General features: G+C 61.4%; 1 protein-coding gene across 2 annotated transcripts in view; it reads left to right on the top strand.

Annotated features, from left to right (window-relative positions):
* Positions 1-349: 349 nt before the first annotated feature.
* The window catches only part of INTS1 (integrator complex subunit 1), a 35,265-nt gene continuing 19,518 nt past the window's right edge, over positions 350-16,096 (top strand). For both annotated transcript variants that reach the window (XM_008018878.3, XM_008018879.3), the window contains exons 1-18: positions 350-441; positions 763-861; positions 1,569-1,859; positions 4,687-4,883; positions 5,032-5,169; positions 5,417-5,576; positions 5,688-5,793; positions 5,887-6,073; positions 6,208-6,353; positions 6,583-6,724; positions 7,833-8,009; positions 8,785-8,893; positions 9,476-9,596; positions 10,169-10,246; positions 11,121-11,278; positions 11,895-11,991; positions 15,157-15,248; positions 15,432-15,492. In XM_008018878.3, the coding sequence (XP_008017069.1) occupies positions 804-861; positions 1,569-1,859; positions 4,687-4,883; positions 5,032-5,169; positions 5,417-5,576; positions 5,688-5,793; positions 5,887-6,073; positions 6,208-6,353; positions 6,583-6,724; positions 7,833-8,009; positions 8,785-8,893; positions 9,476-9,596; positions 10,169-10,246; positions 11,121-11,278; positions 11,895-11,991; positions 15,157-15,248; positions 15,432-15,492 (2,318 nt within the window). In that variant the 5' untranslated portion in view covers positions 350-441; positions 763-803. The remainder of the gene's footprint in view (positions 442-762; positions 862-1,568; positions 1,860-4,686; positions 4,884-5,031; positions 5,170-5,416; positions 5,577-5,687; positions 5,794-5,886; positions 6,074-6,207; positions 6,354-6,582; positions 6,725-7,832; positions 8,010-8,784; positions 8,894-9,475; positions 9,597-10,168; positions 10,247-11,120; positions 11,279-11,894; positions 11,992-15,156; positions 15,249-15,431; positions 15,493-16,096) is intronic.

The raw sequence follows: 16,096 nt of genomic DNA on the forward strand, positions 1-16,096 counted from the left end.
TCTCCGGGGGCCCCCCCGGGCTGCGCCCCCTCACCAGTGCCTGCGCCCCGGGCGTCCCCGCCCCCTGGGACGTGCAGAACCCGCCGCTTGACGCATCCGCGGATCCCTGACGCCACCCCTCCCCGCCGTGCGTCCTGGAGTGTGTCCCTTCGCAACGCCAGCACCACCTGTGCATGGAGATGCCAGCGCCTGCCCCGCGCCGCGGAGCCACCTGGACCAGACCACGTGCGCGCGGGGCCCTGCCATTCCCGCCGCCAGGGGGCGCTGCAGGCATCAGGCCGGCGCCGCGAGCCTCTCCCACTTCCCCCTGGGCCCGCTTCCCGCCGCACTATTTTGCTTCCGGTTGTTCCGGAAGTCGGGTCGTTGAGTGCGGCGAGATCCGTTTCCGATTCCGGGGTGACCGGGTGGCGGCGGCTGGGCTGTAGTCGCGATGGGCTAGAAGTAAGTGAGCCGCGGCCTGGGCGCTCTGTCATTGCCAGGCGAGCGCCTGGTTCTCCCGGCTACCCCGCCCGGCCTCGGGGCCGTCCTTCATGGTTCTGCCCCCTCCAGCCGGGCGTCCGCGCCGCCTGCTGCCACCCGACTGAGCCGCTCCCGGGCGGCTGGGAGGCGGGGTCCCTGCAGCTCCTGCAGCATCGCCCCGCCGGGCGGGCGCGGGGCCACTGTCCCCGGGTCCCACGCCCAAGCTCCGTGCGGTAAGGAAGCGAATGAGCGAGCGAGCGAATGAATGAATGAATGAATGACCGCACGCTGGCTCCTCCGCAGGTGACGCTGCAGCCGCCGGGAGCAGCGAGGGACGCGGCAGGATGAACCGGGCCAAGCCCACCACGGTGCGCAGACCCAGCGCCGCGGCCAAACCCTCAGGTGCGTCTCTCTCCCCGCTCTGCAACCCGGGGATCTTTGAGGGTCTTTGGGGATCTCAACTGCCCCGGAGCCTGCCTTCGGCTTGGTTGTTCCGCAGCCGCGGCTGTTTCCAGGAATTGGATCTGGAAACACTGCTCTCGGTCCTCAGCGGCTATGAGAGTCCCTGGGAGGCTTGGGACAGCGGCGACTTCCTCCGGGACCCCGGTGATCTCGTTTCAGGCTGAGCTGCAAGGCGGCTGACAGTAGTGGAAGGGTCTCCCCAGCCAGGAGGCAGGAGGGAGCACAGTGTAGCGTAGCACGGGGTCTGCAGCCAGACTGTCAGCTCAGATCCTCCGGGCTTAAAGCTGCCACTCACCTGCTGTGTAACGCTGCACACATTGCTTAACCTCTCTGTGTCCCTTTCTCTCCTGTAAAGTTAGAGTAATGGCACCTATTGGGGAAACTTGGGGGTGGGGTGGGGGACTAAGCACACTGATTTGGGTAGACCAGAGATGGCCTGGTTTGTGGTTAGCGCTATGTGACTGTCCACCGTCACTTGTGTGTATCTTGCTGGTGCCTGCTCTGCTGCTGGCTGCTGAGTGAGCTCTGGCTGCTTCTTTGCCTTCTCTGACCGTTGTTTAATCCCCTCTGACATAACAGGAGGTTGGAGTCAGTCTTTTTCCACCTTGGGTGTTGCGAATGTGTCTGGTTTTCTCCTTTCTCTGCAGGGCACCCTCCCCCGGGAGACTTCATTGCTCTGGGCTCAAAGGGTCAGGCCAATGAATCAAAAACGGCATCCACCCTGCTGAAGCCAGCCCCTTCTGGCCTGCCTTCTGAGCGCAAGCGGGATGCGGCAGCTGCGTTGTCCAGTGCCTCGGCCCTCACCGGTCTCACCAAACGCCCCAAACTCTCCTCCACACCCCCACTGAGTGCCCTGGGGCGCCTGGCTGAGGCTGCAGTGGCAGAAAAACGAGCCATTTCTCCGTCGATTAAAGAGCCATCTGTGGTGCCAATTGAAGGTAATGAGTCTGTGGACTTCCCCTGAGAACGCCCCTCAGCACGTCCATCCATCAGGTGTTCAGGGAAGGCCCCCTCCAGGCCTAGCGCTGCCCGTATGGCCGAGCTCCTCTGGGGGAGCGGAAGTTTGTGAGTTGTTCTTTGAAGTGCTGCTCACATTGGTGCCCTTACCCTGTGTGTGCGTCTGCGTCCTGGACTGCCAGTGGCTGCCCTTCGAGAGCCAGGTCACTCCCCCGTTGAGTTGTTCGTCTCATGTCTCTGTTGGATGCCTCCTTTATGATGGGCACTGTCTGAGCCCTGGGAGTAAATCGGGCCTGGTGACACCCCAGGTGCGTGTTCTCAAGGTCGCGCACCCTGGTGCGTTCCTCTCTCAACCTGAGCGGAGGTGATATGTACTTGGTTCCTCCTTCCCTCCTGGTTACCAACAGGGAAGAATTGATCCCTTCCCTGTTTTCAGTTGAAAAGCAGCAGAACAGTAAATATATCAACAGGAAATGTAAACTTCACGATCTGCTTCTTGCAGAAATGCCTTTAACTGTGTGCCTAGAATCGCCCCTGCTCCTCTGCGCCATTTTCCCAACGACCATCTTTCAAGGCTCCGTGACTCCCCAGGAGTCTCTCTGGCAGCCGTCACACCAGCCCCAGCAAGCCTCGTGGTCTGCAGTGTTTTGTTTCTGTGGGAGCATTTCTTTTGGGTAATTTCTTTGTAATAGTCAAAAAGAACAAGCGTCCTGATGACTTTGGTAGTGAGGTGTCTGTTCAAGCCACGCCACCTCTGATTACTGAGTTTTGTGCCAGACAGGGCCCAGGGGACTTGTGGGCTGTGGTCTTGCCCTTGGAGGGATCAGGCTGCTGCAGTGCAAGCCTGTGAGTCCCCGACGGCCCTGGGAGTGGGGAGGCCTGGCAGGGAGTTGCAGTGTGGGCTCAGGCCTGGAAGCACGGGCGATGAAACGGGGGCAGGCAGGAAAGGGAGGTGCCACGCAGACAATGGACCGTGCCCAGGGAATGGAGGCCTGGCCTGGGCAGCACACGCTAGTGATAGCCGAGGTTGGACGCTGTGGGCAGTGTTTGTCCTGGACTCAGTTGGTATCGGGGAGCCCTGGGGGAAAACGGCCCAGGACAGCACAGCTGGGGGGCTGCTTTAGGAGGTCGAGTCTCAGACGTCCCACGAGGCCTGTCCCTGGGCAGCTGGTGCCAGTGAGGATCGAAGACAGAGACCACAGGCCCCACCCTGGCCCAGGTTCTCGGCCTCCGGCTGCTCGGTGTTTTATTTATTTATTTATTTATTTATTTTTATCACCACCTCCTGTAGAAAGGAGATTTTGAAGATGACAGGAGATGTGGTTATGGAAAACATATTCTGAGTGGTAGATCACTTTACAATATTATTCTCGCAAAACAGAGAGATGGCTGCTTCCAGCCATTTGTGGTATCTGTCCCAGGCCGTCCCTCCATGCTGGCAGCCCACTTCTCCCCCCCTGCTTATCTCAGGGCAATAGGAAATTTCTTCCAAGTCTTTGTCCCAGGTGCAGTTAAGGTGGATCACAATGCCTCTGTCCACGTGTGTGTGTGGATATTTATTTTTTATTTATTTATTTTTATTTATTTTATCTATTTTTTTTTTGAGACACAGTCTCACTCTGTCGCCCAGGCTGGAGTGCAGTGGCGCAATCTCAGCTCACTGCAAGCTCCGCCTCCCGGGTTCATGCCATTTTCCTGCCTCAGCTCCCAAGTAGCTGGGATTATAGGCGCCTGCCACCATGCCCGGCTAATTGTGTGTATTTTTAGTAGAGACGGGGTTTCACCATGTTAGCCAGGATGGTCTCGATCTCCCGGCCTCGTGATCCACCCATCTTGGCTTCCCAAAGTGCTGGGATTACAGGCGTGAGCCACCGTGCCCGGCTTATGTATTTATTTTTTGAGGCGAAGTGTTGCAGTGTCCCCCAGGCTGGAGGGCAGTGGCGCGATCTCGGCTCACTTCAGCCTCCGTCTCCCGGGTTCAAGTGATTCTCCTGCCTTAGCCTCCGAAGTAGCTGGGATTACAGGCATGCACCACCACACCCGGCTAACTTGTGTATTTTTAGTAGACAGGGTTTCACTGTATTGGCTAGGCTGGTCTCGAATTCCTGACCTCAGGTGATCCACCCGCCTCAGCCTCCCAAAATGGTGGGATTACAGGCGCGAGCCGCCGCGCCCGGCCGTGTGTGGATATTTAAAATACAGTCCTAAAAACTCCTGGGTCAGAGAAGAATCAGAATGAAAATGAGAAAACCTCCGATCCAACAGTGGCAAACATGAGGAGAGGAAAGGTGTGTGCTGGCCCTGGTGCTCCTCGGAGGATGTGGGAGGGTCAGGCCCTCGTCTGGAGGAAGGTTGTGAGTCGAGCACCCATGGAAAGAGGGGGGAAAAGGCGGGAGAAGAGCATGCTGGAGACTGGAGCCGGGACAGGTGCGAAGAGAGGGCCGCTGTGCCGTGGTCCACAGTGGAAAGTATTCAGTGGAGCCGTGATTCAGTGGAAAGTAAGGCTGCAGGTTGCCTGACTTGCTGGGAAATGTCTGTAGCCTTCGGGGTAGCCGTGTGGGACCCAGCGGAGCCAGGACCGGAGTGGCCGGAGGGCCAGTGCTGAGGCCTGTGGGGCAGCCTGTTGTGTTGAGGGGTCTGTCTGGTGGCGTGCTTGTCCCCTGTGGGAACTCTCCTGAGGGTGGATGGCTGGTCCATGGCAGCGCCGACCCTGAGAGCTCCGGGTTCCTCTTGGTCTTACCGGTGTCCCGAGGCTTTGGGGCGACCCTGCCCTGTCCCCGCTCTGACTGTACCACCCGCCCCGGCCAGTGCTGCCCACGGTGCTGCTGGACGAGATTGAGGCGGCCGAGCTGGAAGGCAACGATGACAGGATCGAGGGCGTGCTGTGCGGGGCCGTGAAGCAGCTGAAGGTCACCCGCGCCAAGCCCGACAGCACCCTCTACCTGAGCCTCATGTACCTGGCCAAAATCAAGCCCAACATCTTCGCCACCGAGGGTGTCATCGAGGTGCGAGCCGGGCCCCTGGCGGGAGGCGAGCAGGGCTGGGGCGCTCGGCTCCCCTCCTCACCTCCCCCTTCAGTGTCCTGCCCGGCCCACCCCAGCTTTGCCTCTGGGGCCAGCGAGGCTCCCACGTGACATGCACCCTCCCTGGCAGGCTCTGTGCAGCCTCCTGCGGCGGGACGCCTCCATCAACTTCAAGGCCAAGGGGAACAGCCTGGTGTCCGTGCTGGCCTGTAACCTCCTCATGGCCGCCTACGAGGAGGACGAGAACTGGCCCGAGATCTTTGTCAAGGTGAGTGGCCTCTCCCGGGACGGTGAAGACAGCAGAGCGCCATGGACGGGGCGGGGGCGGGAGAAAAGCAGAAGTGTGTTCTCTCCAGAGGACTGTGTCTCACAGCCCCGATGGTCATGGCACAGTCCCCTCCGCACCCAGAAGCTGCAGAGGGCCGCCTGGGCGCCCAGTCCCTGGGCCACAGGCAGACATTCTCCAACGTGGCTGCCCAGCTGGGCTGGGGGCTGAGGGTGTGGCTCCCACACAGGTGTACATCGAGGACTCCCTAGGGGAGCGGATCTGGGTGGACAGCCCTCACTGTAAGACGTTTGTGGACAACATCCAAACGGCCTTCAACACCAGAATGCCCCCCAGGAGTGTGCTGCTGCAGGGGGAGGCGGGCCGCGGCGCTGGCGACCTGGGCGCGGGTGAGAGACACGGCCGGCTGGGGAGGGCGGGTGTCCAGCCCCAGGGCAGGGGAGGGTTGGGAGGTCAGGCGGGTGGGAGGCGCTGCATGGAGCCCTCTCCTTGGTCTGCAGGGAGCAGCCCACACCCTTCCCTCACGGAGGAGGAGGACAGCCAGACGGAGCTGCTGATCGCGGAGGAGAAACTGAGCCCCGAGCAGGAGGGCCAGCTCATGCCCAGGTAGCTGCATGCCCGCCTGGTCCCAGTGGGAGGTGGTTGGGGCAGGTGCCTCGGGGCCGCCTTCCTCCCTCCCTGCTCCCTCCTCTGACCTAGGTACGAAGAGCTCGCGGAGAGTGTGGAGGAGTACGTCCTGGACATGCTGCGGGACCAGCTGAACCGGCGCCAGCCCATCGACAACGTCTCCAGGAACCTCCTGCGGCTCCTCACCTCCACCTGCGGCTACAAGGAGGTGCGGCTGCTGGCGGTGCAGAAGCTGGAGATGTGGCTGCAGAACCCCAAGGTGCGGGGGTGCCTGGGGCGGAGTTGCGGGGGGTGGGGTGGGGCAGGGGTGCCCGGCAGGGGGCAGGGGCAGGCTCCATGTGGTCCCACAGCCAGGGTGGCCGTGAGCCCACAACTCCCTCCACGGCCCCGCAGCTGACCCGGCCGGCCCAGGACCTGCTGATGTCCGTCTGTATGAACTGCAACACGCACGGTTCCGAAGACATGGACGTCATCTCCCATTTGATCAAGATCCGCCTCAAGCCCAAAGTCCTCCTCAACCACTTCATGCTATGCATCAGGTGCAAGGCGGGCAGGGGTGGAGCGGCGGGCAGGGGCGGAGCGGCGGGCAGGGGCGGAGCGGGGGTATGGGCGGAGCGGGGGTGCGGGCGGGGCAGAGCGGGGGTACGGGCGGAGCGGGGTGCCAGGCAGAGCAGGGGTGCGGGCAAAGTGGCGGGCAGGGGTGGAGTGGGGGTGCGGGTGGAGCGGGGACGGGGCCTGCACCCTCACCTCCCCAGCTCCCACACCCAGGGAGCTGCTGAGCGCGCACAAGGACAACCTGGGCAGCACCATCAAGCTGGTGATCTTCAATGAGCTCTCCAGCGCCCGGAACCCCAACAACATGCAGGTCCTCTACACGGCCCTGCAGCACAGCTCTGACCTGGCGCCCAAGGTAGGCCCCGGCCTGGCCCACCACACCGGAATGGGGGGCTACGGGCTGGAGAGACCCCTGGCGTCTGGGGAAGCCCACGGATTGGCGAGGCTTTGTGGGAGAATGCTCCTGGGACTCGGGAAGGAGCTTTTGAAACTCACCTGGGCATGAGGTTGAGCCATTTCTAGAGTGGGTGCAGCCACAGCGCCCAGCATCTTTCTCAGAGACGGACTCTGTCCATTTAGGAGGGAGCCACACTGAGCCTTAAAAGCCACCCAGGTTTCTGAGCTAAGAGCCAGACCTGCCAGCTTGTATTTTTATTTCTCAAGCTCATTCCGGCCTTTGGATAATAAGGTTGTTTTAAAAATTTTTTGTAGAGACGGGGTCTTATTATGTGGCCCAGGCTGGCCTCAAACTCCTGGGCTCAAGTGGTCCTCCTGCCTCAGCCTCCCAAAGCGCTGGGATGACAGGCGTGAGCCCCTGTGCCTGGCCCAGATCTGCCTTCTGTGCAGTGGGTCCCTCGGTTAAGCAGGAGTCCCTGTAGCCCTGGCTGTAGGACCCTTGGATTCCCGTGTGTCCTTTGAAGCGGACTGGGGAGATGCTCCCATTGCCACCAGCACGTCAGGCCTCCCGGTGGGCTCTGCGGCGTGCGAAACACGAGGGAGGCAGGCACAGCCGCTCCGGCTCAGCGCTGTCGTCTTTGCAGCCAGGCGTTTTGAGACGGGGGTGCATCCTTTCAGATCTTGGGTGGTGGCCTTTGGTTTCTCTTCAGCCTGTGGCGCGTGGGTGGGCTGAGATGGCGCACGCAGTTCTATAGCTCTGCCGCCTGGTGTCCCACACCCCCGGCGTCTGTTAATTAATTCTTCTCCTCATTTCACGAGGACCAACTCCCCACATGCTGGTTGCCGAGAGGGGAATCAGATGTGGCCCCTGCTCGCCAAGGGCTGGCAGCCAGTAGAGCAAGGAGCCCGCCACCCCGTGCCCCGCACTGCCTGAGACCCGCTGCAGCATCCTTGGGCACCACCCCCAGGGGTGCTGCGGGAAGGAGCCGGGGTGTGTGCTCCTGGAGGGGCCTGTGACGGGGATGGCAGCATTGGGCAGCCTCCCACACAGCCTCTCTCTGCCCCAGTTCCTGGCCATGGTGTTCCAGGACCTGCTGACCAACAAGGACGACTACCTGCGGGCCTCGCGGGCCCTGCTGCGGGAGATCATCAAGCAGACCAAGCACGAGATCAACTTCCAGGCCTTCTGCCTGGGGCTCATGCAGGAGCGCAAGGAGCCACAGTACCTGGAGATGGAGTTCAAGGTGCCAGCCCCCGCCGCTGGGGCGCCTTTCCCTCACTGCGGGTCCCCCGCGCCGCCATCCCCCTCGCCCTGGGTCCCACGCACATTCCGCCCCTTCGGGTGCTCTGGCTGAGCATGGGTACGGGGCTGAGTGAGGCTGTTTGCGGCCATGCGTCCCAGAGGGTAGCATAGGCTCTGTCCTGTGTGAGGACCTAGGAGGGGCTGACCAGGTGCGGGGGAACTGGCACCCCTGGGCTGGATGGGACGGATTGCTGCCGGAAGGAAGGCGAGAGTGTGAGCAGGGAGGCAGGGTGGGGCCGCGGGCTGCCTGGCTGGGTTGGAGACTGCGAGGGGTGCAGAGGGAGCTGGTGCTGGAAGGCACAGTGAGAGCAGATCACAGAGATGCCAGGTCCCTGCAGCCAACTGGCAGCCAGCCTGCGAGGGTGGCCTGTTTTGCGGACGGGACTTTGTGGATCTCTGTTGACTGAACCTCCCTCCCGTAGCCAGACAGGACCTTTTGAGATACTGGCCTGGTGCCCCTCCTGTCAGACCCCTCCCAACTGGTCTTGGGATCTCTCTGGATCCCTGTTTGTGTGTGTGTGCATGTGCGCCACGTGTATGTGGAGTGGGGCCCCGGTTGTCCCTTCTGGACACAGACCCCGTGCTGCGCCCGCATGGGTGTGGAGTGGGGCTCCCGGGTGTCCCTTCTGGACACAGACCCTGTGCTGCGCCCGCGTGGGTGTGGAGTGGGGCTCCAGGTGTCCCTTCCTGCATCAGACCTCGTGCTGCGCCTGCAGGAACGCTTCGTGGTGCACATCACCGACGTGCTGGCCGTGTCCATGATGCTGGGCATCACGGCGCAGGTGAAGGAGGCTGGCATCGCCTGGGACAAAGGAGAAAAGAGGAGTAAGGATGCGGGGGTGGCCCAGCCTTGCTCGGTGGGGGTCTCAGGTCCAGGCTGGTGGCTGGTGGCTCTCTGTGGCTGCACTGTCCTCTGACCGCCCGGGAGGAGCGGCCCCACAGCACAGCCATTCAGGGACACAGAGCCTGGAAGCTGCCGTCCTGGTTCCTGTCCATCCAGACCTCATCCCAACTGCAGGATCAGGCCCTGTTCTCCCCGAGTGTCCTTTGTGTGCTCCAGCTCTGGCCCAGCACGGGGGCATTGCAGGCATGGTGGCCCCAGCCGTGGGTGGGAGGGGAGGGGAGGTGGTGTTTGGGGCAATCTGGGTGTTGGATTGTGGGTTCGCAGGAAGACTGGCCTGCAGAAGCCCTGTCAGCCATTGACCGGAGCGAGTCACTCGCGACAGGAGGATTCCGGTCACCCACGTGTGTGTCAGGGTTACTCCATGCTCCCCGGGGTGTTATTCCAGCCAGGAATGGTCCAGAAGCTGGGGGTGCCCTGAGTTACCCCCTCCCAAGTGCCAGCCTTGAGCTGTAGCCCCTCAGCCCATGGTTTGGATGGGCCACTAAGCTGCGTGTCTGTTGCAGACCTGGAAGTACTCCGCTCATTCCAGAACCAGATCGCTGCCATCCAGCGGGATGCCGTCTGGTGGCTCCACACTGTGGTCCCCTCCATCAGCAAGCTCGCCCCCAAGGACTACGTGCACTGGTGCGGCCCGGGCCCCACACAGCCCCTGCCCCACACCCCACTGAGCCGGGACAAGCCAGGGCCCCACACAGCCCCTGCCCCACACCCCACTGAGCCAGGACAAGCCAGGGCCCCACACAGCCCCTGCCCCACACCCCACTGAGCCGGGACAAGCCAGGGCCCCACACGGCCCCTGCCCCACACCCCACTGAGCCGGGACAAGCCAGGGCCCCACACGGGAGCCTGTCCCCTCTCTGTGGACAGCAGCAGCCGTCACGCTGCAGGCATGTCACCCTGTGTACATTGGAGACTCCCATGGGGCCTCTGCCTTGGTTGGGGTGGGGCTGTCAGGCTCGGGCCTGCGTTTCTCTGCAGCGATTTTGTAAAGGACGGTCGGTCGCTGTTCAGCCCGGTAGCCCTGTGAGTGGTCCCTGGGCTCTTTGGTGGTGCTGTGAGGAGGTGCTGAACTTGGCATCAGGCAGCCCCGCCTCTGAGTGCTTGGGCCTGCGGGAGCAGGGTCCCTTCCCTGGAACTAACAGGGCTGGTCCCTGAGCACCCACGTCATGACTGAGGGCCCTTCTCTGCCTGCCCAGCCTGCACAAGGTGCTGTTCACAGAGCAGCCGGAGACCTACTACAAGTGGGACAACTGGCCACCAGAGAGTGACCGCAAGTGAGTGCACTGCCTCCTGGGCTCCTGTGGGCTGGGCAGGGCTGGGGGTGCCTGACTGGCTGCGGCAGGAAGGGCCAGTGGGAGTTGGGCCACTGTTCTCAAGGTCATGTCACCATCCTGTTCCTCCTCCACAACCCTGGGTGCCTTCTCTCCCCTATGCTGGCGTTCCTGCGCCACTGCAGGGATTCAGCCGCCGCCTGTGTCCATGTGACTCTAAGCCCCAGCCACAGCCTCCCCCAAACTCCCGCCTTCCAGACACTTCCCAGGGTGTCCACAGGCACTCCACCCTCTACTCGGTCCCAAATGCACTGTCTGCCCCTGCTGTTGTCCAGACAGCTGCACACTGTCCTTCCCCAGCCAGCTGGCCTCACAACTCTGTCCCCCTTCAAGTCCCGTGGGTGACCCTGCGGGTTCTTGGCCTACGCTCCCCTCCACCCCCGCCTGGGGCTGCTGCTGGTTCACCCTGCGCCCACCTCGTGCCTTGGGCGCTCCGCTCACCTTCACTGCGGCTTTCTCCGTCAGGCTTTAGAGGTGGAGGGGTCATCTCTGCCACCTGGCTCCCGGCTCCTTGACAGCAAGAAACGTCTTGGTCTCTGTGGGGTGGCAGAGCCTCCCATGTGGTGGCCGTAGGAACCAGTGACTGTGTGTAGCCCCAAATGCCTTGGGGTGGGGGTAGCCTCCCCTTCTCCCCCTGCCGAGGCGAGACTTAGAGCCGGGGCTCCGTCCTGCAAAGGGAGGCTCAGGTTGGAGGGGCAGCAGCAGCCCTCTGCCGCCAGCCCGTGGGCTCTGAGGGAAAGGCTGGCCTGACCTCGGCCCCTCAGGTCCGGCAGGTGTGGGTAGCCCGCAGCGAGTCACACCTCCCCCCCCGCCGCAGCTTCTTCCTGCGCCTGTGCTCCGAGGTGCCCATCCTGGAGGACACGCTGATGCGCATCCTGGTCATCGGGCTGTCCCGGGAGCTCCCACTCGGGCCCGCAGACGCCATGGAGCTCGCCGACCACCTAGTGAAGCGGGCGGCGGCCGTGCAGGCGGATGGTATGGCTTCTCCAGGGGATAGCCCCTGTGCTGGGCTCTGCTCCCCTCGTCCCTGCAGAAACCCCGGCGCTGGCACGCGTCTCTGGGGCACTCCGCAAAGCTGCGCTTCAGCTGGGTCCTGGGTCTCCGGGAGGCTTGGGGACCTTCTTTCTCTGCATCTGTTCCTTAGGAATTTCTTTAGAAGCACGTGTCTTTGGCAGTGATGCAGTCACTGCCCCGTGTTTTGGAATTTGTCCTGGAACTGGCACATCACCTCCTTTAGGAGGCTGTTAGAGTGATTTTAAATCCAGCTCGCACCTCGCCTGGCTCTCCCCCCGGGGCTTGAGGGTCCCCACCCTGCCGGCCACGCCCCTGTCCTCACCTCCCTACCCTCCCTTGGCAACCCTGCCAGCTCTCTAGACCCAGCCTGGGTGTGGCCCAGAGCCCCAGAGCAAGGTGTGCTTCGTGTCCCAGTGAGAAGCCCTGTTTCCCCCAGCTCCCCTGCTCAGGCCTGCGCCCCACCCCGCTGCATCCCCCACCCCACCCCGATGCCACGTGAGCAGGGCCTGTCCCCTTGCTGCCTGTGCCTGATGGTCTGTGAGCAGCTCCAGAACCTGTGCGTGGTTCTTGGTCTTAGATGTGGAGGTGCTGAAGGTGGGGAGGACCCAGCTGATCGACGCCGTTCTGAACCTGTGCACCTACCATCACCCTGAAAACATCCAGCTCCCGCCCGGGTAAGCCCGCGCCCCGCGCCCCACTCTCCACTCCCTCCCGGGTAAGCCTGGGCCCCGCTCCCCACTCCCCACTCCCGCCCGGGTAAGCCCGCGCCCCGCTCCCCACTCCCCACTCCCTCCCGGGTAAGCCCGCGCCCCGCTCCCCACTCCCCGCTCCCTCCCGGGTAAGCCCGCGCCCCGCTCCCCACTCCCTCCCGGGTAAGCCCGCGCCCCGCTCCCCTCTCCCTTCTGGGCAAGCCCGCGCCCTGCTGACCTCACAGGTCTGCTCGTGACCTGTTCCCACAGACCAGTGAGGCCACTGCGGGCCTTGACTGGCTGGGCCTGAGTCCCACCATGACCTGGGTTCCAGTGGGCTGTTTCCCCGGTTGTCTTCCCCCGTGTTTCCAGCTCAGTCATACTTTTTTCTCCTGTGTTTAACGGATGTGTATTATTTTTCACACAACAAGTTTATGCTCTGTGTTTCACGGCTTTATGGAGAGAGAATTCACACACGTGTCATCTAAAGCGTGCAGTTTCATGTTTTCAGGATGTTCACCGCTTGTACAACCTTCATTGTAATTTAATTGTAGAACCTTCTTTGGTCCCCCCAAAAGAACCCCATTCCCACCAGCCATCACTCCTCATTCCTCCCACTGCAGCTGCTCACCTGCTGTCATCTCTGTAGAGTGGCCTTTTGGGCGTTTTCTGTAAATGGCATCCTACCGTGCGTGGTCTCACGTGACCAGCTTCCTTCCCCGGGTGTGCTGTTTCCGGGGTCGCCTGTTTTGTAGCGTGAGGCAGTCTCAAAGTCCTCCTTGTGGCTGAGGGTGCCCCACTGTGTGGACAGACCACGTCTGCTGCTCCCACTCCTCTGCTGACAAACGGTGCTGCCGTGAGCGTGTGTGGACAAGTCTGTGTGGACGTGTCTTCAGTTCTCTTCAGCAGGTGGCTGGGAGTGGGGTTGCTGGGCCAGGTGTTTAACTGAGGCTCTGTCAGACCCTCCCCAGCGGCTGCCCCCACCTTGAGTTCCCACTTGCATCACCGCGAGCGCTGCATGATCATTCCCGGTCTCCATCCCATCCTCGCTCACACTCATGGCTGTTTCTCAGCAGAGCCGTCCTGCTGGGGTGAGACGGTATCTCACGGTGGTTTCAGTTTGCATTTTCCATTTTTTGTGGGGAATGGAGTCTTGCTCTGTCACCCAGGCTGGAGTGCAGTGGTGCAGTCACGGTTCACTGCAGCTTCAACCTCCCTGGCTCAAGTGATCCTCTTGCCTTGGCTTCCTATGTAGCTGGGACTATAGGCACGTGCTACCATGTCCAGCTAATTTTAGTGTCTGCAGAGATGGACCCCCACTTTATTGCCCAGGCTGTTTTCAAACCTCTGGGCTCAAGCAGTCCTCCTGCCTTGACCTCTTAAAGTATTGGGGTTACAGGTATGATGAACCACTGCGCCTAGCCAGAAGTTTTCAATTTTGAGCAAATCCAGTTTTATCTATTTATGTTTGGTTTCTGTGCTTTTGTGTCATATCTAAGAAACCATCACCTAGTTCAGGATAATGGAGATTTCATTCTGTGTTTTCTGTCAGGGTTTTATCATCCCAGCTCTTACATTCAGGTCTTTGAGCCATTGTGATTTAGTTTCTATGGTGTGAGGGTGGGGTCCGGCTTCATTCCTCTGTGTGCGGACATCCAGCTGTCCTGGCACCGTTGTTGAAAGCCTGTCTTTCCCTGATGAGGGTCTCTTGGCTCCGTGTCGGAAGTCACCCATGTGGGTTGTTCCTGGACCCTCACTTCCGTTCTGTGGACCCACACAGGCAGCACAGAGCTCACCTTTGGGGAGGCCCAATCATCTTCGTGCTGCTGCCGCTGTGTGTGCTTTGACGTTGTACCTAGGATGCTGGGGCTGCCCTACGCTCCCGAAGCCTTCCTCCCGTTTTCTCCTAGGAGCCTTATAGTTTGGTGCTCCCTGTCTCTGGAGCCTGTCATCCGCTTGATGTGTGATGTTTGGTGCGGCCCTGCTTCGTTCTGTTGGTGTTGATTCTGGTTGTCGCAGCACTGTTGTTGCGAGGGCTGTTCCTGCGCCTCGGGCTGTCTTGGCGCGCCCTCGGCAGTCTGCACCTGAGTATGAGGGTTGACCTCTGGACTCTTGTGGCGTGTAGGCGAGAGGGTTGACCTCTCGACTCAGCTCTGCTCTGTCCGTCTGCGCGTCCGTTCTGTCGGTGTATGTGTCCATCCTCTATGAGGGCTGAGTTTTAAAATTGGGAAGTGCGTTTTCCAACTTTGTTCTTTCCCAGGATTGTTGTGGCTGTTCTGGGTCCTTGCATTTCCATGTGAATTTCAGCGTGAGCTTGTCAATTTCTGCAAAACAGCTGACTGGGATTTTGAGACAGTGTAGAATCGTGGGTCAGTCTGGGGAGCCCCTCCGTGTCAGTGAGGCCACACCCTGTGATCTGTGCCCGTGGGCAGGTTTCCCCTTATCCGGAGCCGACACCCTTTCAGAGGTGTCCCATTATCTATCCAGAGCCCACACCTTTTCAGGGGTTTCCGTTTATCCAGAGCTGACACCGTTTCAGCAGTGTTGTGGAGTTTTGGTCGGATGCACCTCAGAATCCCATGCTGCACCCGAGCCTCGTGTGCTGATGCCACGGTCGAGGTTCTCCTGCCGCGGTCGAGGTTCTCCCGCCTCTCTCTCCTTTGGCAGCTGCTGCCACTCTGCTTTCTGATGTGGTCTTTCCCTCTGGGCAGCCTCCGCATGTGGCTCCAGTGTCTCAATTCACATCTGTCTCATAGTTAGGATCGTTTCCTTACCTGAGGGGCCTGTGCTTTAATGTAATTGTATCGTTACAATTCCATCTCGATGGTTCCTGGGGTGGTGTCTGTCATCTCATGTAGAAGATGAGAATCACTGACACCTAATGAGCATGTATTATGTATCCACCACTGCTCCCGTTTTATAGATGACAAGCAGAGACTTAGAAAAGTAAGGACAGAGCTGGAGTCGGGCCTGGACAGGGAGCCCAGAGCCAGGCTCACACACGTGCTTGGACAGGTGTCACTGGAGGGCAGTCCCGGGAGGAGCTGGGAGCCAGCACCGTCCCTGCCCCAGCTTTGCCGCCTGGCCCGGCCGATCCTTGGCGCTGAGCTTGGTGTGCTGGACCTGAGTCGGAGTGCCCCTGCCTTCCAGGTACCAGCCTCCGAACCTCGCCATCTCCACCCTCTACTGGAAGGCCTGGCCCCTCCTGCTGGTCGTCGCGGCATTCAACCCGGAGAACATCGGTGAGCCCCTGCTGGCCGCCACGGGCACACGCGTGGCCCTGCTGGTCCTTCCTTTGGGGCAGTTTGTCTGTTGGGACTTGGGATGAACCCAGCTGGGGACGAGAGGAGGAGCTGGGAGAGGGTGGGGTCACACGCCTGGTGCCCAGGGGAGCCTGGCCAGCCCCACACCCTCCGGTTCCCTAGGCCTGGCTGCGTGGGAGGAGTACCCGACCCTGACGATGCTCATGGAGATGGTGATGACCAAGTGAGTCCGCACGTCCCCTCGGGGAGCCCGGGGCGGGGAGCAGGGCCTGAAGTGAGTCCTCTCGTCCCCTCGGGGAGCCCGGGGCAGGGAGCAGGGCCTGAAGTGAGTCCTCTCGTCCCCTCGGGGAGCCCGGGGCGGGGAGCAGGTATCGTGGGGACCAGGTGTGTGTCGTCGGGATCAGGTGTGTGTGTGGCTGTTCTGCTGTGGGGAGCGGGCGTGTGTCTGCCTGTGGTTTTGTGGGGACTGGGAGTGTGTGTGCCCGTAGTTTTGGGGTGACCAGGTGTGTGTCTGCCTGTGGTTTTGTGGGGACTGGGAGTGTGTGTGCCCGTGGTTTTGGGGGGACCGGGCGTGTGTCTGCCCGTGGTTTTGGGGTGTCCGGGTGTGCATCTGCCTGTGGTTTTGGGGGGACCGGGTGTGTGTCTGCCCGTGTGTTGTGGGGAGTGGGCGTGAGTCTGCCTGTGCGTTGTGGGGAGTGGGAGTGTGTGTGTCCTGAGGTGGGAGGCACAGCTGCTTCCCCCGCCTCTGGAGGAGCAGACTGACTTTGGGGCCTTGGGGTCAGATTAGAGCGGCCTTGGGGAGTTGGTTTAGGAACACGCCAAAGCCA

Source organism: Chlorocebus sabaeus, chromosome 28 (genome assembly GCF_047675955.1).
Source record: "Chlorocebus sabaeus isolate Y175 chromosome 28, mChlSab1.0.hap1, whole genome shotgun sequence".
NCBI classification, from domain to species: domain Eukaryota; kingdom Metazoa; phylum Chordata; class Mammalia; order Primates; family Cercopithecidae; genus Chlorocebus; species Chlorocebus sabaeus.